This window comes from Notothenia coriiceps, unplaced genomic scaffold (genome assembly GCF_000735185.1).
Source record: "Notothenia coriiceps isolate Sejong01 unplaced genomic scaffold, NC01 NC01_scaffold00020475, whole genome shotgun sequence".
NCBI classification, from domain to species: domain Eukaryota; kingdom Metazoa; phylum Chordata; class Actinopteri; order Perciformes; family Nototheniidae; genus Notothenia; species Notothenia coriiceps.
In genome coordinates, this window is record NW_011353176.1 from 218434 (window position 1) to 242368 (window position 23935).

The following is a 23935-nucleotide window of genomic DNA, read 5'->3' on the forward strand; positions in this document are numbered from 1 at the left end:
TAGCAAGAATCCTTATAGGACCAGTTTGTAGGATTTAAGGGCATTTATTGGCAGAACAAATATTTTCATTTGCATATAACCACCTGAAATTAAGAATCATTGTCTGAATGCCTTTATATGATTGTGATAGCTGAGATATACAGAACATGTGAGGGAAGAGAGTAGTGTTTGCATTGTTTACATTTAGCATATTAAAGGGGACCTATCATGCAAAATGCACTTTTTGATGTCTTTTATACATACATATTTGTCCCTGGAGTGTCAGGAAACTCACAAAGTGTCAGAAAAAAACCCCCTTCTCTCTTCGTCCTCCATACCCACATCTCTAAAAATGGAGCTGATCCAGATTTTCGTCCGATATGACATAAATTACGTCATATCGGACATGCGGACCCACGGCACTATCAGAAAGTTGCCATCAGAAACAATGCCTGATGTGTTTTGGACGTAATATGGTCTTTGTTTACACTCAGAGCTAACCTGTACTGGAGTATGTAAAAAAGCAGGAAATAAAAAAAGGAACTCACCTTGTGGTAAACCCGCAAGAGAAAAAGCATTTGAGCTCCATGCTGTTTCAGAAATAATCCTTGATGTGGTTTGGAACATGATGGCGTTTAACCACGGCAAAATTGAACTGTATCTGCCGGGTAATTCTGAGCAGGCATTAGCTCCCCCTCCTCCTTTTTTTTTTTTTTCAAGCTAAGGACCCAAAATCAGCGTTTATTTTTTTACATTTTTTTATTTAACCTTTATTTAACCAGATAAAAAAGCATTGAGATAACATCTCATTTGCAATGCTGACTAACTGAAACCCTGTTTCTCTAACAGGGCTGGAACAGAGGGATATGAGGGGTGTCTAAAATGCATGATCTGTTTGTATTTTGCGCAAAACACATCATAGACATGTTTTTATATATTTTTATATATCTGAGACCCATAATATATGCCTGAAAATAGCATGATAGGAAGCCTTTAAAGAAATATAATAGTTTTTTTATATGAAAGACAGCAGAAAAACTGAACAAAACCATAAGCTGAAAGATGCTAAACTGCTGCGTAGAACTGAAAGGAACTGCAGAATCAAATGATAACATTGTGTCGGTTTGCCAATATGTCCGAGCCCTTCCCCTTTCACGTAGTCATTTGATGGAATGTTGATACAAAAATATTGATTAGTGCTTGTACCTTTAAATAATTAAGTTAATTTTCTCTTAGGAGCCCTCATGTTGCTTTGAATGCTAATTACAAGAGCTCATTTAATAGCTGACGGGTTCTGCTAATTGACATTAAGTATGAAATGATCCTCTTCTGTAGAAGTAAATTATTATTATTATTATGTTAGAATTACAGTTCTGTCTCCTGTCGGGATCACATTGATTTGTACCCTTCGTTCTTTAACTTTTAGACAAGAAAAGTAATTTTATGTTAAACTTGTTTGTAAATATTACATAACTATAATTTAAAAAATGTTGAAAAAAACAAAAATCCAATTGCCACAGGGGTTGGAACTCCTTAAAATGATGTTGGCCAACTTTCTATCCTGGGTCATCCTCTGTTCTGTGTGTCGGCGCCTCTTTTTCCCCTCCGTCTGTGAAGGCAGCATTGAGATGGCTCTGGCCTGTTGCCCTTTCGGTTGGATTAGCCTGACTCGCTGGCCTCCACGCCGGAGTTTAAAGAGCCAGAGCAGGAAGACACCAACACTAATATGTTATGATGGATCTGCATGCCAAACACACAGCATATGGAAGACACAGACATCTCGCTTGGAAGAATGAGAGGGGCCATTCATGCTCACCAAAATTACACAGCAGCTCTTGCCATCAAGCAAGATGATTGGACGGATATGCGCTCTATCTCTACCATGTAAGTCTGCTATACAATTGGCTCTGCTAACATTTGTATCAATCATTCCATTAGTGTCTCCCAAACGTCTTGATGACTGGAGTCTCAGAGCCATTTTGGAATGCATCCCAGGCTGCGTAGTTGGCCAATGGAAATAATCCAATGTTACTGTTGGACTAAGGCACATTATATATTTGAATATAAAGAAAGCAAATCATTTTGTGCAGTAAGGAAATAAAGGTGGTGCATTTTTTGTGCAGTGCTCTACTGAACACTTCATATCCAGGAGATAATGGGCTAAACAAAACTTGTGAAATACCCACAATACCCATAAATCTTACATTTATATGTTCATACTGAGATGTTTAGGATGTCCAAAATGTAGAGTTGATATTGATGAGATTTCCACTATCATTTGATTGGTTTATGATTGATCCAAATACAATCAATTAAATCTAATACGATAATTAAAAGCAGAATTTTACTTACATTATCCACTGAGTACTGTGAGCCTTGGCAGCAAATGGACTTAATACATTCTGAGGGGCAACGCCTCCTGTAAATGAGAGGTTTTAGCTCAGATGGAGAAGTACTCAATGCAGGAAGGTATTTTCATTGTGGATGATGTAAAAAACATATGGGTACCTGAAGATGTCGGGTGCCACAGTGAATAAGAGAGCGATTACGCCCAGTAAGAGAGCTGCTACCAGGAGAGCTGGAATACAAAAAAGGGAAATTGTTTCAGACTGCGAGCCTGTACGTCATAGTCTGTCTGGAAGTCAATGTCAGGAGCTTTATACTGTACATCTTTGTCAGAATAGGATCTGACTAGGGATAAAAGGCCTGATTAGCAGTCCAAACTGTCTGCTCCGCTCGCCTCTGGACTCCCTTGTGGCTCTCTGTCATTCAACCAGTGTCAAAGGGGATCCCTCAAGTGACAAACAAGGACCTAATGGAAAACTCTCTGTCCATCCATCTGGGTAATCTAACCCTGCAGGAGTAAAAAAATGAAAATGTAAGGCTACACTGGGACAAGGACGAGAAAAACAAAGACAGAGGGAAAGAGCTGGTCTGCCTGAGGGCATCATTGATAGGAGTGGGGTCAAGATGAGGTTTGTAGTAAGGCACAAACAATGCAGATAAGATGTATTTTATTTGTTACAGAACAAATTAAATCTACCTTCTTGAATTCAGGCTTATTCAAAAATTATTTAAGGAGCAAAAAGTGTGTTTCCTGTTTCCGTTTCATGTCATAATGTACAAAAATAGACATTAGTCCAACAAAAATGACAATTTGATTTGTATCTTATTTTTTTGCAATCAAAAAAGGCAAGTCTGCTACATCATGGTTCACCCATCCCAACCAGCAGCATTGAATTAACATTGAGACACATTATAGGAGTGCTTTTGATTATAAAAATAACATAGAGATAGCAGTATAGCCTTCTTGCGTCAAAGCACTGAAATAATGGGGAAGTACGCTCCGTATTTGTCTTCGGTGGAAAAACAAACAAGAAGCAGCCATTTTAACCTGAGCTGGATCCACACTATGATGACATTCACCCTGAACAAAGAGTGGTCACTTAATCACCTCGGGAAAGTCCTGGCATCTCTGCTGCCCACTCATAAAAACACCATAAAGCTCTCAGCACATGAAGTGAAACAACACTGGATCTCTACAACAACCTGCTCGCTCTTTGGTTAAGTTATTGCCAGATAAATAGAAAAAGTAATAGAGACATTTGAAAACAGCTACTTCAGCTCATTGATACGTCTGTTAAAGTCGCACAAACACTTGATGGCAGTCGATATTCTGGATTTCTTTGGGAGAATTAAGCAGGTGACTTGTGGTTTGTGGTACAATGCAGAATACAGTACTAACATGATTAAAGGGTGGATCTGATAGTGGCTGCACAGAAACATATCCTTGAAGAATACCGCACCCATCAAATGACCTCATGAAGCCCCACGGCCAATCAATCAGAAGTAAACTTTGATATTTCCTAGCAGGGCAACTCTAACCTGTCTTGAGCTGCTGACCAGACCATTACTTAAGCTGAGCAAGTCCTATGGGGAGTTTATATAATCACTGGTCTGCGGAGCTAATGGAAGCTCATCATACTGTGAAGGGGGCCGTCATGCTGACCATATATCTGCTTGGATAATGGCTACTTGGCCTTAAAAGTCTGATCTACAACATAATCTGCAATATTGTTAAGTAGAGTGTACATTATGGAGAGAGGGACGCTTTCAAAATCCCATTACGCCCTAATCCTTCCACACTCCCTAATGTATTACCCACAATCCTCCACGCGCGGAGCCAGGGCCTTCAAAACAAACAGAAAAGCTTTTCTTTTATCCCTTTTCAAGAAGGCATTTCTTATCTGATCAATACACATCATGTCCCAAGAGATGTGCGAGTATAGCTGCTCAGTAGACGTGGACAGGGCGAGTGATTCTCTGCTGACTCGATTAAGTGGGGAGTGGATCAAAGGCTTGTCTTGAGCGTGGACCAAGGTTCCTTTTCTGTCACTGTGGCTTAAATCATAACAGTCAAATTGTTCTATTAAAAACTGAGCGACTGATTACTGAAGGTCATCATCATGTTTCCTTCAGTGTTGTTCACTTACGAAGGTAGACGTTGTTTGGGATTTTATCCACAGCGTCAGTGCAGCTGGCAGACTCGGACATCTGGATCCAAACAGAGTAATGACCACCTTCCCCATACGTCTGACTCCACCTGCATCCAAAACAGTGAAACACTGAGACACACTATCTGCATGTCTGAACGTGTTCCTGTCTCTGCTTCGTATTGTTAGGGAGGATGTTGAACTTTGTTCTGATGTTTAAAAGCACAAACAATTACAAGATGTTTTATTTGATCCACTGTGAAATTATATTCCCTTAGAAGCATTATGAAATGTGTTCTTTTATTCACTTTCTGCTGTTTTCTCTAGACCTAACTAAAATCTCTGCAAGCTCAGCAGCAACCCCTAGTGTCTGCTGTCTTAAAGTGCGTCCCCCTGTCCTCTCGTCATGTCCAGTTCCAGGCCCCCAAAAAACATGCATTACATGCTCATATTGATCCACTGTTGGGATGACATACTAGCTATCACTCGGAGTGTTTTTTCAAACGGGAAAAGGAAATCAATGGCAGCAGTCTGGTTAGAGACTTCAGCATTGATCTAAGAAGCGCATCAGACTTCTAAGAGGGCGAAAAAAGGCACCAGAGGCCTGTCATGTTGCAACCGAATCTCTTGCCCCGTGTTTACAGGTGACCCCAAATGGAAACCTCTGTCAGTCGTGTCAGTCAGTCGTGGTTGTTTAAAAATATGGCAACTGTCTCCTCTAGTTAACATCCCCGCAGAGGTTTCAACAGGATATGCACAGCTTTGACGCTTTAATGAGCCCTTTTCATCAATATTGGAATGTCAGGTCTTATTAACCCCAAAAAGGCTGCTGATCGATACCCGGTGAGGTGGTTTAAGGGAGGGCATCACTCAGGTCCAGAAAGCAGGTCAGGATTACTCCCCCAGCCCTGTAAATGATCTCACAGACTGCTGAGGCAGTCATCGGATGCCACCACACTATATCATGGCTGGAAGCCAGAGCAATACACTCCCACAGGCAGTTAATATGCGTAAACAGGAGACTAATCAGCATTTTTACTTCCTGGGATTGTAGGTGGTTTAATGTGGTCGATGCTTTGTTAGAATGTTTAACTGGTTACCTGCAGAGAGTCACATTCCTGGACTGTGAGTCCACTTGCATAGTCAGAGTGAATTTTGTGCTGATCACCACAGATGCATTGTTGTTGTTGGGCTTCACGGTGACCAAATGCTGGTACAGACACTGAGAAGGGAAAACAGGTGAAACACTGACTTAATGGGATGGAATGGGGACATGATGGTTTAGGATTCACGCATTTTAAGTTGTATTTGTCAGATACACAAGTAGAATGTGCAGTTGAAAGCTAATCTTTTAGCAGCGTGCTAAAGAAATAAATACGAAAAATATATACATTATTATGTTACAGGTTCATTGTGCAGGGCAGTTCAAATTATTAAAAATATATTTACTTCTCTTGTTCCAAGTTGAGTAAATATTTTTGGTCTTTACCTGTTCCTTGTGAATTGCATCCAAATGTCTCAAAATGTTTTTAAAATTCTCAAAAGAACACACACAACTCTTTTGTAGAACTGCTTACATTTCCTTCACAATAAAACAAAAACTTAAAACAACATAAAAAAAGTTAGGAATGACTGTAATTGAGGTCAGAAAAGCAACTTTTTGTTACATCAAAAAGTGCAGAGAAATAGTAGACTAGATCAGCTTTAAATGTAATGTCTGCTTTTTCTCTTAGACAAATCCCCAAAACCTGAAGAGTTTAATATCATACCATCAGGGGTATCTATACTTCAGATTTTTAGGACATTCAACCACACACTAAATATGTTGGGTTTGAAAGACAGTGGAAATGACCAGACAGGGGAGGTTTTCATGAACGATGCTATTGGTTAGAAACTTAAATCTCAAACTTTAGTAAGTTTGCTCCCTTATTGATATCTGGATCAACCTGGAATAACAGACAGCTGGAAATGAGAGGCAACAGAGAAACCGTGTATATATTTTTGATTTACCTTGAAGCAGTGATCTGATGTGTAAAAGACCTGCACTTCTTCTGCCAGCTGGTTGTGAAATATTAACAAAGCCTGGTCCATTTTCAGAGTGGGCCCTGCATAGATTCAAAGTGGCACTGATTTACGGTGTACACAAAGCTTTTTGTACATCATAAATATAAAACACAAGGGTGTATCAGGTCTCTGTCATTATCAAGATCATAACACAGACTCAATATTATCGACAGAGTAAGTTCTCATACAACTGACAGGTCTATTTGTCATAATTGAATGTTTACACCGATTATGAAAAACAAATATTGATTGACACCAAAAGCGGAGAGTCTAAATATGTTTGAGGCATAAAGTAACTGCTCTTGGAATCCTGTGTCAATCTGTAACTACATGAAGACTATTGAGAGTTTAAAACACTAGAAAGACCCACTAACACTGTATCCAAAAAGACTAACCTGATGTTAAGTTTCCTCCATAACTGCTTGTTACAAGTATTAACAAAGTTATACTTGCTTGTAGTGTCCTGGGCTCCATGTTGCTACTTGAAAACATTGGCTACCACTGCTCATCTTTACAGCACTCGCACTAATAAAAAAAAAAAAGCGGTCAAAGGGCAAAAGGGCGCACGTTGTGATGCGTTTATTTGAATAATGTGTGGCACAAAATTCGTCTGCAATTCAGTTCTAGAAATGATCAATACAAAACCATTATTGATGCAAACTTCTCAATCTCAATATTGTAGGCATCAGAGGGATTAGCCATTTTTCCAACCATCTGACTCTAATCTAATGTGTTTGTCTTAATCACAGCCTTCCTTTCTAACCTAAACACTGAAGCATTATTATCATCTTCCCCACCCAGCCAACTGTGAAATGTTGATCACTTGTCACATCCTCTGCCTCTCCTCATTTCATTAAGCAGTTCATTTCCCTGAGCGCTCGCCGTGACAGATGAGTTCACCGGGGCAATCTCGCAGGAGCAGCTCATTAACCTCTGACATGAACTCCAGTCAGCTGAAGAGCAGCGTCTGCTTTAAAATATGCCGTCTTGTTAAACAGAGACATCATTAACTGTGCTATTATGCTACAGTTGTAGTTAATGTGCTCATATATAGAAGATATGAGGGTATCAAAGGAACAGTATCTTTCATCAAACACTGTTGGTGCAGCAATGTTTGCTGACACAATAGCTGGCCTCATGCATGCCTTGTGCAACACATGACAGTTTATGATTAAGCTTGTGCTGTCAGGGGGCCAAAAAGCCTATCAGCAGGGAGGATTTATGCGCAGGCTTCTGCACGGGCAGCTAAGCAGGACCTACGGCTCATGTGTCAGACTGGATTCCAGTCACTCTCACTGGCTGCTCCACAGATCTGTGCAACAGGGAGCTCGAGCTGAACCTCTTCTGTGAATGAAAACACTCTGCAAACATGGTGAGTACACAACCTCTCTCCAGTGTGTGAGGGCTGCCTAATACTCACACACCTGTTGCCATTTTTAGACTATGAGATTGACTAAAACTAATCTAGAAAATGTTTTATAATACAGATAGATATATTTGACATGTGTCTGTATCATTCTGAAAGGATAAGACTGACATATGCATATTTTCCTGTCTTTGTGTATGCACTAAGCCACTGCGCGTGATAAATAGACATGGGTTGAGCCAGTGAGTATTGTCTGTGTGCTGCCCATTCGCTCTACTGATAGAGCAGATTAGAGTGTTGCTATGATACCTGTTGATTTCATTACTCTGTTTCAGGCTTTGATCGTGACATTTGCTTGCTCTGGTTTATAGGCATGACCGCTCATCTGTGCACAAAGCCTTCATAAGACCCCTCTTGATTGCACAATTAAACACAAATAGGGAATGTTGTGAAATGTTGACAATGCAGTTAATATTTTTTGTTTCGGTTGTTTGAAACAAGCCACTCTAAATCCATGTGACCCTGCATCATGTGTCAAGATTAGGAACAGAGTGACCAAACAGAACCCCCTCCAACACCCCTCCCACCTCCACCATCACAAACCTTTGAACCAGCTAGTTTTTTAAACCAGGAATGCAGCCTCTCATTGTTTCCAGATGGGATCCTGTGCAACCAATCACAGTTTGTGTTTGTGAAGCTGCCCCTCTCAGTTCTGCTTTAACTGTTCCCTCTGCTCTATACCAGGCTGGTAAAATTCAGAGTCTGACTGAAGAGGAGAGGGCCCACCTTCTCCCCCTGCTACGCAACGCTCAGTGGGTGGAACTTGGGACACGGGACGCCATTTACAAAGAGTTTATTTTTAAAGACTTCAATCAGGTTCATAATATAAATTCCATATACCTAGTAACCATTGTATATTATGTACTGTATATATGCATGACTTCATTGTGTTGTTTTCTTTCAGGCTTTTGGTTTTATGTCCAGAGTGGCTTTACAAGCTGAGAAGATGGACCATCATCCTGAATGGTTCAATGTCTATAATAAGGTATTAAAGACTAATTATGATTCATGCAAAGGAAATTAATTTACAACCCTAAAGTTGTAAATAATATACAGTGTATGACTTTAGGGCATTAGTGGTCATCAGTCAATACTAGGCTGCATCACAGTTATACTCCTAATTGGCTTTCTCTGCTGAAGAAGAGTCCAGTGTGCCAAAGCATAACATGCATAAATAATTTTTAATAATCTGCAATATCATGAAAAACGTTATGTTTTGAAAGCACTGTCTTTTTAACTGAAGTTGATTCAACACAACTCCTTCCTGTTAAAAAAAAATGTCTAAGCTCACACAGGTGTAGTGTAAGGTGTACAATGAGACATCCCCATTCCCCAGAAAGTGTTAGCTTGTGAAAAACATGTGTTTCACTTGCAAATGCAGTACATTAGTTGTTAGCTAACGCAGGCAAAGTCCAAAACTGTACTACTTTGGTTTACTTACCACCATCGCTTCCAGACGTAAGCAGATCTTTTCTGCCCGAAAGTTCTGAAGAAGTCCCTTGTTTAGCGCCACACTAGACCAAACATCCATGAGGTAGACACAGACTGTTAGCTTAACCAGCTAGTAGCAGGTTGTCACAGTGTAGCATTTAGTGGCTAAAGAGCTAGATATTTCCTTCAGGGGTTGAAACAGAGTTAAAATAGAGTGAATATTGAACTTACATTCATTAGGTGGCTTGAAAACATAGCCTGGAACATGACTGTGAGTGCTAACCGTGTTTGCACAACAACTGTTAGCTAAACAAAAAGTAAAGTGATTATGTCGGTGTTGTCGACAGCTTGATGCTTCAAGGCCCAGGTAAAAATAAAATAAAACCTGACCAGGGTTGACAGCTTTCATCGTCTACTTTAAACGTACTTGCTTAAAACATTCAACTGCACTTTGGCTGCTTAGGGCCTTCATTTCAGCTGACATCAGGCAGGGATAGATGGTCACTAAATATGTTTCTCCTTCTTTTGGCTTCATTGTTAGTCAATGAGAAAGCTAGGGATGAAAATGCTGTATTCTGGTTTCAATTTGAAGTTTTCTGATTAAAGCAACATCTTTGAGCTAAACGAGACACAATTAGATCTACTAGTAATTTTCTAGTTATATGCTCCTTTTTGTTTAACAGGTCCAGATTACTCTCAGCACACATGACTGTGGGGGGGTGTCCCAGCGAGACATCACTATGGCCACATTCATTGACCAGGCATCAATGATGTAAGACACCTGCATCGTCAGTCATTTCAACAGTGGAAAATGAAGAGCTCTTCATTTATTAATTTCACTGAAAATTGCTGAGGATGTGATCTGCAAATCCAAAGAATATGTTACCTTCAGTGAATTGTGAATGATGTAGGTCGGTAGGTGTTGACCACAAATGGTCCAACGTGGTTAAAAAACTATTGTGTTGCTGGTTACACATTTGATGAATAAATTGGATTAAAAGCTAAAGGTACAATTATGTTCACACATAACATTCTTAATATTAGTAATTTTTCGGAAACCATTCCATTTATTCCATTAAACATTCATGTGTCCCTCTGCCACAATTAGTGCATTATGTGCCAATGATTTTGTACTTTACAGTTTAGTAAATGTTATTTTCTGTTGAACTAAAAAGAAAATGACCAGAAAAATTATAAGACTGAATGCATTTTATTGAAAACACCACTGTAGAACATCCACTATGTGTGACCGTGATAATTGCTTAGAGTGGTATAATTGCATTTGGATCATGTGCAAAGGGGAAAAAAATCTCCTACATGAGATGCACTGTCACATGAAAACAAATCTTTTAACCGTGTACATTCAGAACTACACAAAATGACTTCACAGGGGTGCAAAACAGTAAAAAAAAATACCGTTACAATATAATGCAATCCAGTTAGCTAAAACTAAAATTACAATAGTTGTTAGTTAATTGAATAGTTTAAGACTGATGTAAGGTTGTATTTAATTGCATTACAGCTACATGTCCAGCCTGTGCATGATTGAATGACCCATGGATAAATGATGTCGCCGTTATGAAGCCAAATCCCTGAGGATGTTACAGAAAATCTGCTATGACGTCATGAGTTCAAACCTCTGAAGGCACAGAGGTGAACGCTCATTATTGCTACATAATGTCACCATCTGCAACACAATTTAGATTTTCTCCGCAAAATTCCTTTACAGTATGTAGTCATTTTCACTTAAAACAGGATGTTGCATTACACGGTTTTATTTAAGAGACAATTATTGAGGATATTTTTCCATAAGCAAACAGGATGAGTCATTGCTGGAAAACTTTTTTTGCACAGGCATGAGTATCCACACCGTTACTGGGCACAGTATTGAAAGAAGGATGGATGAACACATGATGGTATGAGCTACAATCGTTAGTGGGGTATGTCATCAGCCATTTAACCAGGTACTGACTAATAGCTTAAAAAATCCCACACATGTAAAAACCTAAATACATTCATGTCTAATCTCTTTAAAAATGCTCAGCATGTAAAACACAAACGCTCACAAATTAAGTGATTAATACACACCCAGTGGTCACACAAATGGTTAAATTACACTTACTAACAAGGCCGATATGTAATTCAATACTATGCTTCTATTGACTTAAAACATTTATAGTAGAGCAGTCCTCATTGTTTCACTTCACAAAAGGAAAAGTTATATATTGCACAAACATGGAAATAATTTCAAGGAAATACATAATTTCAACAAGCAATATTAGGAAAGCAAATAAAAGAACGACAGATGTGTTGGTGTTACAGAATGCATTGTTACATTGTCAACTGTAAGTATGTGTACATATCCTGCTGAATGGATATATTTACATTCAGACAGGGCAGAGAGTGGGTTTCTCCCAACATAAACATTTGAATCGATCAGTCTAACAGTTTATCTTTATTACAGTTTGTATGCCCTTACATTGTGAAGATTATGTTAGACAAGAAAAAAAAAACACTTGCCCTCTTTGAAAGTGTTTCAGTGGATGAATACATGACATTTTCATTGAGTAGAAACTGAGGTAGATTGAATTAGGAGACAAATTATTAAAAACTAGAGTGATAGACAAGTGACTTTGCAGATTATTGAGGGACAGAGGTGGAAACAGCCTTCAGTCTAGTGTGTTGATTTGTTTAATTTCCTTTTACTTTAAAAGCTAATGTGTGGAATTCCAATTAAAAAGCCCAAGAGTCCAATTAGTTTTGGATTCCATTTGCGGTTTAACACAAATATATATATTCATGGCCTTGTGGCTAGTTCTACCCTTTGTAATTTAAACAATTGTATACATTATTAACTACATTAAACGCTCCCACTATCTAAATCATTCTCCCTCTGTCTACAAATCCAACCACTGTAGATGGATCACGAAAATAGTCATCACAATAAGTGCCATCATACAAAGGACATGCATGTTCATGCTCAGACACACTTCTACCATAACATCAGAACTGTAGGTTCAAGTGATTTACAGATTACCCTGATATGCGCTAGTCGGGGCATCGTAGAGTTTTTACATTATAAAAGCTGTCTGCCAGAATTGCCACATGATGATGATACCTTTTAGCCTCCACATATATAAAGCACTGCATCATGTTTATACTAGAGGGCAGCACAGCGTCACTAACAAGGGTTCACTGGTTTTTGCTGAGTCATGGCAGTCAGGCAACAAGCTGAAATGTTCCAGTAAAAAAAAAAAAAAAAGGAATGGTTTTGCTATGCAATCAGTAGAGATTATGAGAAACATTAGCATTTAACACATGCTAAAATTGAAATGAACTGTTGAACATTTAAAACAACACAAACAAACACACGCACACACACTTTCACTACATACATGATAAAATCAAACGCTTTTGGAATAAGTAATTTCTTCTCTCTCTGCCTAAACAAGCGATTTCCCTCTGGGCTGATTACAATGACTATGGCTTGTGCTTTAAAGATCTTTGCAGATGTTTTCCATATGGTGTAGGTGTGCAAGATAAGGCAACCGTTGACGATTAGCTCGAAACTCTAGGAGGAAGCGAGCGTGTTTCCCTGCGTGCTGTGGGGTTGGGGCCGGGGGCGGGGGGGCCCATGCAGCTTCAGTGGTGGGCTTTGCCGTTGCCATTCATGTGGCTGGTGTTTGACAGGGACACCTCAGTGCTGTAGAGACAGTCCAGGAAACCTCTGGAGATCTCCGTCACCATGGATCTGTCTGGGATGGACTGGGCCATGCCGTAGATCGCTCCCTGAAACAACAGGAAGGCACAAGGGAGTTTACAAATGCTCATTAAGTGTTGCAGCTGTAATGAACCTAGAGCCAAGGTAAAACAAATCGTACTTGGTACGTAATGTTAATTATGCGGTTGGTTGTTTTTAATATGAATGTTAACTTATTTCTGTGATGAAGATGATGTGCCTTGCTGTGGCCGCATTTTGATCACCCTACATCTAAAATGTTGTATGTCACCTGATAAGAATGGGCAGCGGGGCAATTGTTGAACTGCGAGAGTTTTTTTTTTCAAGTCAAAATCTTTTGTTAATAAAATACCTATCTTGACCCAAGACCGCCGGTTGTTTATTGCTTAGGTTTGCGTGTCGTCAACCTTGCTCAATATATGATAGGAAGGTTTGGAAGACAATACATTAATAAAGTATAAAGACACACCAAACAAGCATTTACCACACGGCAGTACAATGTAGCAGCTACGATATGTAAAGTGCAAGAGGAGATACCCCTGTGTTAAAGTGCTTTTAGCGGTGATTGCACGTCTGGTTGTTTCTCAACCATTCTTTGAGTTGACCTTTAAAGCTATTGAGAGTGGGACAATCCCGTATCTCAGCTGGGAGGCTATTCCACAATGAGCTGCCTTTAATGGAGAGGACATGTTGTCCAAAAGTTGTCCGTCTATGGTCTCCTCTGGTTTCTGACCTAGTGCAGTGTGTGTGTGTGTGTGTGTGTGTGTGTGTGTGTGTGTGTGTGTGTGTGTGTGTGTGTGTGTGTGTGTGTGTGTGTGTGTGTGTGTGTGTGTGTGTGTGTGTAGTTAAGATGTCTTGTTGCAAAGATCTGGGGACTATTTAAAGAGATCTAGGGACTACTTACAGAGGAGAGATTATGAACAGTTTGTGGTTTGAGAGCATTTCAGGAAATATATGATTATTTACTATTCTTATTAACCTACTACTTGTACTTGCTTAAGGGTGTTACTACTTCTCCCAGCAGCATACCTTCCAACACCGCCCAGAAATATTTTTTTTGTAGCTAAATGCCCCCTGGTCTATTTGATAGATTTTAATGCTCTAAGTTGTGAAACTGCAGCTCCGACAATAATTAGGGGAGAAATAAAAAAACCTAATAATAATAAAAAAATAATCAATGAAATATACCAAGACATTTAAAGAGGTTTTTCCTTTCATTTCTGTTATTCAACTGAAGATGATTCTTCATTCCCTGGTGTGCTCTAAACAAACCTGATTGGCATGAAGCCGGTTTGTGCATGTTGGGTGGAGTTCCCACTCCATTTAAAACTCTAAACACAAACAGCATTCGCAGTATGTGCAGCAGGAAAACAAAATGCCACGTGTACCAAGAAGATGGGACACAATAGATAGTGGCAGACATATTTGACATGCTTTGTCACACCTCACTACAAATGAAAGTTGTACTCTCTCTCACACTTGGCACCATGATAGGTGGAAACAATGAACACACACTAGAAGGATTCTCTCCTTAGTGTTCTCAGGTTTCCACCTAAAGTCTGAAGACATGTAGGTAAGTTGACTGGAAGTTTGGATTTTTAGATTATTTGGTAGCTTTTGTTTTCCGAAAATGTTTTTCACTGGTGTGAATTGTGTGTTTGAATACCATCACACCAAAGGGTGAGTTAAAGTTTTTTAGATTTCAACGCAGTATATGTTTAATTTAACTTACTTCTTTGGAGTGGCAAAACATATTTTGATATCATACTCCATTGTAGCTCACAGCAAATGGGACACTTTTTAAAAACAAATCTATTTTTAAAGTGTGGAATTCTCCTTTAAGATCCTGCTTGGTTATATAGAAGATCCTCCCAAGTGTTTGTTGGTTCCATTTACCTAACGGGCGTATTTTGTATACTTACTACTGTACTGTATACATACTTTCTATTTATGTGAATTTAATACTTAAACATACTGTATAGTCAGGGTATTATTGCAGCATGAACAACTGTGTAGCAGAGCTCTCTCACCATTCCTGTGGTTTTCTCTTTGGGGTTCTTCAAGATGATGGCGACCTGCTCTTTGACATCATGGACAAACTGATCGGCGACGCCCTTCTGCGTGTGCAGGACTGTGCAACAAATGTGGATGCTGTGAAAGAGAACATCATAGAGTTGTCAAACTCCTGACTTCTAATGAAGTTATTCCATTTCTTGAATATTTCTTTCAATACGTACCTGGATGGGTACTGCAGTGTGTTCAGATTCCAGCCCTTTGTCGTCAGTGCGTTGGACAGACGGAAAATATCAAACTCATCGGAGCCTATTGCCACCACCGACACCTCGGGGTCCCCAAACACAAACACACCTTTAATCTTGGAGATTCTGTCAACAAAAGAAACAGAGTAATTGAAATGGTGCAAGTGATCATTTAAACAGTAGTTTTTAACAGACCTGTGTGTCTTACTCCGTTTTGATTTTGCGAGCTGTGCTAATGATCTTCTTGGTGGCGTCTATGTATCCGTTCTCTCCTATGTGCATCATGGTCGCCCAGCAGGCGGCGATGATCCCTCCGGGCCTGGAGCCTGCCACAGAGGGCGAGGCGTAGATTCCCCCCTGCCAGTCTGGAGCCACAAAGTACTGGTAGTGCCGGTACTTTTTATCACTGTAGAGGATCACTGAGGAGCCTTTAGGGGCGTAACCGTACTGGAGAAGAATGTAGAAACGCAGCATTAGAATTGCAATAAAGTGTGGCCTAGAGGAGCCAGTATATATAACACTGGTCTTTAAACTATATGATTAATCCTTTACAAATAGTGACATTTTTATTTTCTGGATTTGTTATAAGATGTTTTTTTCTTCAGTAGGCAAGCTTCTAACCAGCATTAATTTGGAGTGAATCAACAACCACTCCTTACCTTGTGGGTGTCTGCAGAGATGCTGGTTACACCTTTTACCCTGAAGTCGTAAGGAGCCAGTGGGTAACCAGCCTTGGCCATGAACACAATGAGAAAACCTCCCAGACAGGCATCCACATGCAGGGGGAGGCTGTAGCGCAGCGCCAGCTGGAACACAGCGAGGGAAAGTATAAGAGACTTGGCCTTCTTCTTCTCATTTCAGAAAATGTTCTAGGGGGAATGTGTCACTTCTCACCTTGGCTACTTCTTCAATGGGATCAATGATTCCATGTGGGAACTGAGGCGCAGAGCACACCAGCATGGCCGTGTTCTTGTTGATGGCTCTCCTCATAGCCTTGAGAGAGAAGAAATATGGACATAATTACTGTCTATGAGAAGAAGTCAATGAGCACATGCTGTGTCGAATGTATTCTCACCTTCACGTCTACTTTCATGGTTTTCTTGTCGAGCGGAACGTGAACAAGCTTCATCCTAAAGTAATGCGCTGCTTTGTCAAAGGCTGCGTGGACACTCAAAGGGGCAATACTGCAAAAAGTAGAAAAAAAAACAAAAACTATAGTTACAACTTCTGTAAAGAGCAGTCAAAAACAACCTCTTTATATCCATTTTAAATCAAGGTTGACAATCTATTATTTCATTTGATTGTTTTCCCCCTCCTTTAGTGGTTTAAAACTCATGTGTCTTTTTACTTTATTTTGCTCAACAGTTGGTCTTAATTAATTACAGATTGCTGGACTTTATTTATGTGCCTGTTACCTGTGTAAGGTCTGGTGATTTTCTTGAATAATCCACTTAGTGTTTGTTGCAGCCACTAGTGTGTAGCTCACGTGTTGTGCCATAAGGAACTAAATGTGCTAAAAAAAATGAGGTTTTGTTTGCTTGGGTTTTAAAACTGATGAAGTTGGCAACATAAATGTAACGTCATATCGCAAATATAGGCGATTCATTTCCTATTAGGGCCTGAGGTTTTTTTCCCTGTAACTTCTCCAATTTAAAATGTGGCAATGCAATTCTTAATTACAGCCACAATTTTTTTTACAATAACATGGAAAACCAAATGCTCTGTACTAGTTGAAACTAAAAGACATATCAGTTGAGAAATAAAAATAAAAGCTTTTACAAGAAATGTCAACCCCTTACCAATTTTATGACTATTTTAACTTTTATTATCATCTTATTTCAACCCTTTTTTGTCAATCTCTTTTTATGAGGTAACTACGTTTTATCATGACACAATATAGTCCCTTATTCCTTTTATTTATCCAAACTAATATTGAGACCTTTCAAAAAGGGACGGTTGCATTGTCTTGTCCTTTTCAAAATATGAAACTGATTTTTACAACACCTAAAGCAGACAAAAATATGTATAACCAAAAGACTTAAAATACTTATCAACTATTTCTAATAAAGCTCCACTTACATTTCAGGGTATTTGATCCCACGTTCATACGCCATGTCTCTGTACGCCTTGCAGGCCATCAGTATGCTCTCAGTTCCTCCTGAAGTGACCTGGACAAAAAGGCAGAGTTGTTGAAATGCTTTGGATCTATCCATCCTTAGTTCATACAATGTTAAGCATATGATGAGGATAACTTACTGCGCCGCAGGAGTTTGGTCCACCGTGGAAAAGTGTGCAAGACATTCTGACAACTTCTGCCTCCATCTTTCTTACGCCAGGAAAAATGTCAGGGTGAAGTGGGTTGCTCCATGCGAAATTTCCATATACCTAGGAATGAAAGAAAGGAAAGATTTTTTTAAAGGAATAAACAGGAGTTGTTTGTCAGAAATGAGAAAAGAGAAACAAAACAGTTCAGTCCTATCCTGCTTACTGTAGCTAACACTAAGAATGCATCCAAGTTCAACCTTGGACTAGTTGTGCTTGGAATGCCAAAGTCCAGAAATGTATACAAAGATGCATACCTTCACCAGGAGATTGGTCAGAGACTCATCCCCCCAGTACACTGTGCCCGAAACACATCCGTTCTCCCACTTCACCTCACCTGCGACGTCACAAGGGATTTCTCGTAAATATGAAAAAAGGCAACAGTCGGTAATGAAATATTCTCCAGGAAGTCTAATCTAGACAGATAGTGAAGGTCAGACTTACTCAGAGTCTCGTACTCTCTGATCTTGTCCAGCACTTGGCTCTGGGAGAGGCCTTTAGAGGGCAGCTGCTTAGTGTAGCTCATCCCTTCCTTCAGAGTACACAGACTAGCAGACATGTCATCCAGAGCCTTGTTGAGCTGAGTCTGGATCTGTTATACAAAGAGGAAAACAACAAGTTAGGTAAAGCATGTTATTCCCTGAAAGGAGTTATGGTGATGTAACTGTTTGTCAGACGTGACCAGAACGTGTCTGTACTATCTACACTTTTTGTACCATTTTGATAAAGTGAGCGTCATAATGACCAGAAGTAACAGACTGTTATCACCAGTGCATGATGTAACTTTTTCCAAAGGTCTCCCCCCCCCGCACCCTCTGCAAGCTGTACTCAGTCATCCATGAGTGACTCAGTGCACATCTGCTTGGAGAAGAAGGAACTCATTTACCACTGATACTTACTGTTGCGCCAACAAAGGGTATTTTTCTGACGAGTCGAAAGCACAGCTTCTTGATTCGCGACAGGAGACCTGTAGGCCAAAGACACGAGGCAGCAGCTGTGGTGAAATGGGCTCACACACTCATCCGACCACAAACATTAAACAGCTGACTATGACCTATAATCACTCGTCAAGACCAGACGTGTTCGATGAATAATGAAGCCGTGTTCACAAAGCATTTCATTCTGACCCTGAAAGCACTGAAGACATAACGAGTCCTCCACGAAGCCTCACTCTGTCCAAGTTTCAGTCTCTACGAGCTGAAGTAGACAGGTGGAGCTGACCTTGTTCATGAGGAATTCAACCACTGATTGATTGATGATAGCAGATCTAGAAAGTCTTGTTGTTAGAACTTACTAGCTTCAGAATAACAGGGAACGTTCAACTCAAAGGTAGTCACTAAGATGAGCAAGAAAACTGCAGAGAAAATGAAAGCGAATAGGAGAATGGCGGCCAAACTCCAATATGGGAGGATTCTGCCTCATTAGCAAATATCTTTCTAGAATTGTTCTTAAATCTTTCTGATTTTGTCAGATTCATGACGTGTTCTCAAACCACAGAATGGTTTTTATCTTTATTCTTACAATGATAAATCCCATTGTTCTCATCCATTAAAAAAACACCTGTGACAGCTGATCCTAACTAGCAGGTAAACACAAGCAACACTTAAGGGAACAGAAATCTTAAAGGAAGTTGGAGAAAAATTAAGTCAGGAACGCCAGAACGGGGGGGGCATACATAAAAAAAATGTCATTAGTATTGACGTTTTTTTATTTCTACAGGAAGTGAACTTCGTACGAGGATGTTTTTTTACCTAGTGTCAGAAGGGGATGCGTAATAGCATATATATAATATAATCTATCGCTCAGTTCAGTAGTGTTTACTCATTTTAAAAGATCATAATGCTTTGAAAAATAAATAAATTTGTTTTTTAAACTATTGAAATCCTATATAATACAACTAGAAGAAAATGTGCTATTATTACCAATTATTTTTGCTCAAAAGTCAACTCTCAAATGTTGTTGAATAAGGCCAAGATGACTCAAGAAGCTTTGTGAAGATGGCCTCGCCATTTTCATGAGTTATCATATCTGATTACCCTACCCCCCACCCCCACTTATCAGTCGTGTATCACGTGTAAAAGATTACTTTCTTGCTGGAAGAGGAAGCCTTTGATCCAGACGCCGCCCAGCGTGGTGATGACCGACGCTCCGATGATCTGCCAGGGCTCCAGGTCGGAGCAGTGTGTGTTGACCTGCCGCCGGCCCTGATCCAGGTACAGCAGCACCAGCTCCCTGTACACCTCCAAGGCACTCTGCACAACCACATACAGATACCATGTGAAACATTACGAAGAACAAAAGAACTAAACATCTGCCCAGTCACACAATCATGACCACATTATTATTATTTTTAAAAAAAAGATTTCAAATTGTTGTTAGATTTCTTAAGACAAGATGAGGATATTTGTACCTGCATTTCACATGTTAACTGTGAATGCATGTATTATCCCATAAAACACTGTTTAAATGATCTAACAGTCAAGCCCTAAATCCTTAGTCTCATCTCTGGAAATAGAAAACTGAAGTCCAAGTTTGCTTGATAAAGATTGAACTAGTTATTTCGAACCCAAAAATATTTGCCTAAATATGAACCACATTACGCCAAGAAGCAGAGACACATTTCCATGAACTCCCTTTCAAGAAAGAGAAACTTTGTAAACTACTGACTTTAAAAAAGGTAAAAAACAACCCCCAACGCTAGAAGCTATATTCACAGTATGTCAAAGTCAAATGTCCACAACACTTAAGTATTTATCATTCAATAACACAACCCTCAAATATTAAGACAGCTATAAAAATCCTAATATGGTTAGCTATGAATATTTATATTAATTCAGGCTCGTATTCAGTTCACATATCCCAAATGTTAGTACTTACATCAGAAGACATTGTCAGACCTATAGGGGTTCAGTTCCTCCTCACACTAACTAAAACTGTCGTGTGTGTTCTCCAGGTGAGAGTGAGAGAAAGCTCAGCTGCCTGCATGTCTGTCAGCAGACTCCTCCCAGCAGCTAGACCGGCAACAACACATCCAGCCATTGAGGGATGTTTTGCAATAAATCATGCTTCAACAAGACAGGAAGTTCCTCTCAACAAAGTCAGATTTTAAGTTATATTCTCAAAATGTAATCCTGATCACAAATTAACGCTGACCCCTTTGTTATTAATCTAAATGTGAACGGAACTCACAAAAGAATACTTGAGCCTAGAGGCAGCAATATGACAGAAACTGACTCACGCATACCATTTCATAAGTGAAGCAAAGCAATCTTTCCACTATCTCTCATCTGCTGTGTTTTTATTACACAATAGCAGGCCCTTTTGATAAGCTGGAGCCTTGTTTTCTCCACCTCAGCCACAATCAGAAGCTTAAGGTTCAAAAGACATTATATTAAGTAACCCCAGTCTGCGCCGCCATATATAAACATCCCATAGCACAATGAGGCAAGCTCTGTTGTGCAATTGAAGGTTTTGAAACAATGTGTTGTGTACTTCAAATCATGATTGACTAACAGTGAAAATGCATACATTTAGTTTGATGATGAGGATATGAAATATCCAATATAATATATAATATAATATTCAAATCATTTAGTGAATGAATGGAGGGAGGGCTGTCAGTGAGAACACGACTCACACCCCCCCCCCCCTGCTTAGTCTATAGCTGTCATACCTGCCTGTTTAGGTAACATGTTCTTATTCAGGTTGGACTAGATCAGCTGAACAGAGGTGGGTAGTCACGGAGAAAAAAATCCATTACTGTGTGTTGACGGTGAGGGTTTGGGTTTTCATGATAGGGATCGTGAGTAAAGGTAGCGTGCTGGTATAAAGCACATTACTGATGGCTGTCACGTGTCTGCCATAAAGGAAAAGATTAAACTGCGTTATCTCACATCAGTGCAAAAGGCAAGTCTGAAGATATGAAGATACAGGCCTCTCTGTTTGTTATCCAACTCACTTTCTGTCTATAGGTTTGCCTTCAGGTCCTTTTCCCAAAACAATTCAATGCTTTCTTTGCCACAGGAAAAGTAATACAGAGTTCACACAAAGACACTTGCTCCAGTATTGTCCCACTTATTGTCAAACAGTGGACGCCCATTCCTTTGCTCCCCCTCGTACAACATTTGGCTATTCTGTAAGGAGAGCTTTTGTTGTCTCAGAGAGTAGGTCATGTTCTCATGGAAATGTACTGGGTGTGAGGTGGCTGCTCCTGGATACATCAAGGGGAAACAAGACTGTGAGCAACACCGCAAGTCAAACAGGGACCCAGAAATCATTCAGGGGGAGATCAATACTTATTTTCTCTAACCGTTTACAAAGCGTCAAAGCTGTTGTGTCATGATTTGACATTTAGCCCAAAAGTACGCTTTTAGAGATACTTCTTCTTCCTCAAAATGATCTGCAGGAGTCCCTGTGACACACTTTGGACATACATGTTGCACTGACAGGCAGCTGATATGTGTCAGACTAGCCGCCCTCAAGTGCCGAGTCTACTGTCTGGTGTCTACCATTAACAAAACTTGATTCTGCTCCTTTAAGAAAACTCCCCCAAATCTGAAAAGCTCTCTGGTGGCAGTACTAAAGTAATGCTTTGTTTAAGCTTCCTGCAGGTTTAAGTATGGCAGGATCTCGAATTGTACACACTGGCTGGCTCCTACAATAAACAATAGGAAGGAGCTGCAAACCTTACACGCTGACATAGATTTAGACTTAATAGAAGCTTTACATGAAGTCCTGTACAGGAAGCACCTTTAACACTTTCTGTGAATGTCTTATTATTTCTGAAAACATATTGTGGCTCGTGTTATGCAAAAATATCCCATTACAGGAGGCTTTAAAGTATCAATATATGTTAAGGGTTTCTTCAGAAACACCCTTAAATCTGTAAACCAAGGCTTTCTTAATAGGGGTCACAGTCACACACACTGTTTGTGGAGGTGCAGCATCACTAAGAGCAACACTAGGCAGCTCGCTAGCTCACTTTACTATTGGTAAACAAGTCTTGGTCTCTTTAAGCGTCTTGTAGCAGCCCTGCCACCGTCCTGAGTGTAAAAACAGAAACAAGTGAAGCGACGCTTACCCAGTAGTCCATGTTGTTGAGGCAAACTCTCGCTGAAAGTCCTCTTTTTTGTCTGCTTCTCAGGAAAGTCACCTCCAGCAGCCTGCCTTCGAGTCTTCGGCTCTCATCTACATGCTACTAACAAACACAGCAGCAAGCTATTAGCTAACCCTGATTCAGGAAGTGCCCAGCAGCCTGGTAAAGCTGCGCCCGCGCGGTCTGAGCATGTGTAGATCTAACAGTGCTGCGGATCACCACGAGACCGCTGTGTGTGCGGGGCCACATGGTTTGGAGATCTACCACTGAACAGACAGGAGTGGCGCACGTTTTGACGTCCACAACTGAGTGAGTTAGCAAAGAGCCGAGGCTGCTTATGCTTTTCGTAAACTCCAAACCCAGTCATATCAGTGCATTGTAAATAAATATAAAAAATACAACATAGCCTAATCAGATTTGTTTCAAATAATGAGGTCGAAATCCATCAACGTTGATGAGCTCACACAAATAATGTATCTATCTAAATTAATACATTTACATATCTTAATAATACAAATCCACCTTTTTTGTTGGAAGTTAAACACTTTTAATCAAAATATACATAACTTTAATAACAAAGTTTATCTGTAAAAAGTTTAGAAATTAATTCAGTTTCTACTCATACTCTGTTCAACACCATTAATTAAATGTCCTCTATCCTTATGTTATGTATCGCCTACATAATCATAATAAAACATAATGTTCTAGAACAGGGGTGGGGAACCTCCGGCCCCCGGGCCGTATACGGCCCGCGAGACCATTTGCTACGGCCCTCGAGGTAATTTATAAACACACGCAAAAAAGAAAAAAATTAAAGAAATCTAGACCACAAAAAAATTAAACAGGCGAGTGCCTGTTTTTCCTGGCCAAGGTCAGGGTCCTTGAACACAACACGAGCCTAACGTGTCATCACGTGGTATATGTCTCGTCTGAAAGGGGAGCATGGCAGGGGAGCACCAGAACGTCACTTCGGACTTCCAAAAATTGCAGTACCCATAAGGAGCCGTACACATGCCGCAGTTTCTGCGTGGCTGTGTCTTTAGTTGTAAACCCAGTGGCGATCTGTTCATCTGTCATACTGATCATACAGTCAATAACTTTGTTGTTATTAGCATCTGGTTAGCTAGC

The 23935-nt window shown here is 39.9% G+C and overlaps 3 protein-coding genes across 4 annotated transcripts in view; 1 reads left to right on the forward strand and 2 right to left on the reverse strand.

The window, feature by feature from the left end:
• LOC104952735 (heparan-alpha-glucosaminide N-acetyltransferase) overlaps positions 1–10063 on the reverse strand; it is a 28560-nt gene extending 18497 nt beyond the window's left edge. The window contains exons 1-7 of the mRNA XM_010779607.1: positions 9404–10063; positions 6932–7061; positions 6483–6577; positions 5573–5694; positions 4473–4582; positions 2488–2557; positions 2332–2398 (exon numbers count right to left, since the gene is read on the reverse strand). Coding sequence (XP_010777909.1) covers positions 2332–2398; positions 2488–2557; positions 4473–4582; positions 5573–5694; positions 6483–6577; positions 6932–7028 — 561 coding nt within the window. The 5' untranslated portion in view covers positions 7029–7061; positions 9404–10063. The remainder of the gene's footprint in view (positions 1–2331; positions 2399–2487; positions 2558–4472; positions 4583–5572; positions 5695–6482; positions 6578–6931; positions 7062–9403) is intronic.
• pcbd1 (pterin-4 alpha-carbinolamine dehydratase/dimerization cofactor of hepatocyte nuclear factor 1 alpha) lies at positions 7747–12021 on the forward strand. The gene is made up of 4 exons (XM_010779606.1): positions 7747–7908; positions 8647–8778; positions 8867–8947; positions 10077–12021. Exons 1-4 carry the CDS (start codon positions 7906–7908, stop codon positions 10167–10169), a joined length of 309 nt encoding a protein of 102 aa, XP_010777908.1. The 5' UTR covers positions 7747–7905; the 3' UTR covers positions 10170–12021.
• On the reverse strand, positions 11830–22983 carry sgpl1 (sphingosine-1-phosphate lyase 1). 2 transcript variants are annotated; one of them, XM_010779604.1, is made up of 14 exons: positions 22793–22983; positions 19799–19964; positions 18612–18679; positions 18157–18304; positions 17970–18049; positions 17647–17775; positions 17470–17558; positions 16466–16574; positions 16285–16383; positions 16050–16196; positions 15599–15837; positions 15370–15516; positions 15163–15283; positions 11830–13182 (listed from the first exon to the last, which is right to left on the reverse strand). In XM_010779604.1, the coding sequence occupies exons 1-14, from the start codon at positions 22802–22804 to the stop codon at positions 13036–13038; spliced, it is 1701 nt and encodes a 566-aa protein (XP_010777906.1). In that variant the 5' UTR covers positions 22805–22983; the 3' UTR covers positions 11830–13035. The 2 variants fall into 2 exon arrangements, with proteins under 2 accessions (XP_010777906.1, XP_010777907.1); XM_010779605.1 differs by lacking the exon at positions 22793–22983 and adding an exon at positions 20590–20674.
• Between the last annotated feature and the right edge of the window lie 952 nt (positions 22984–23935).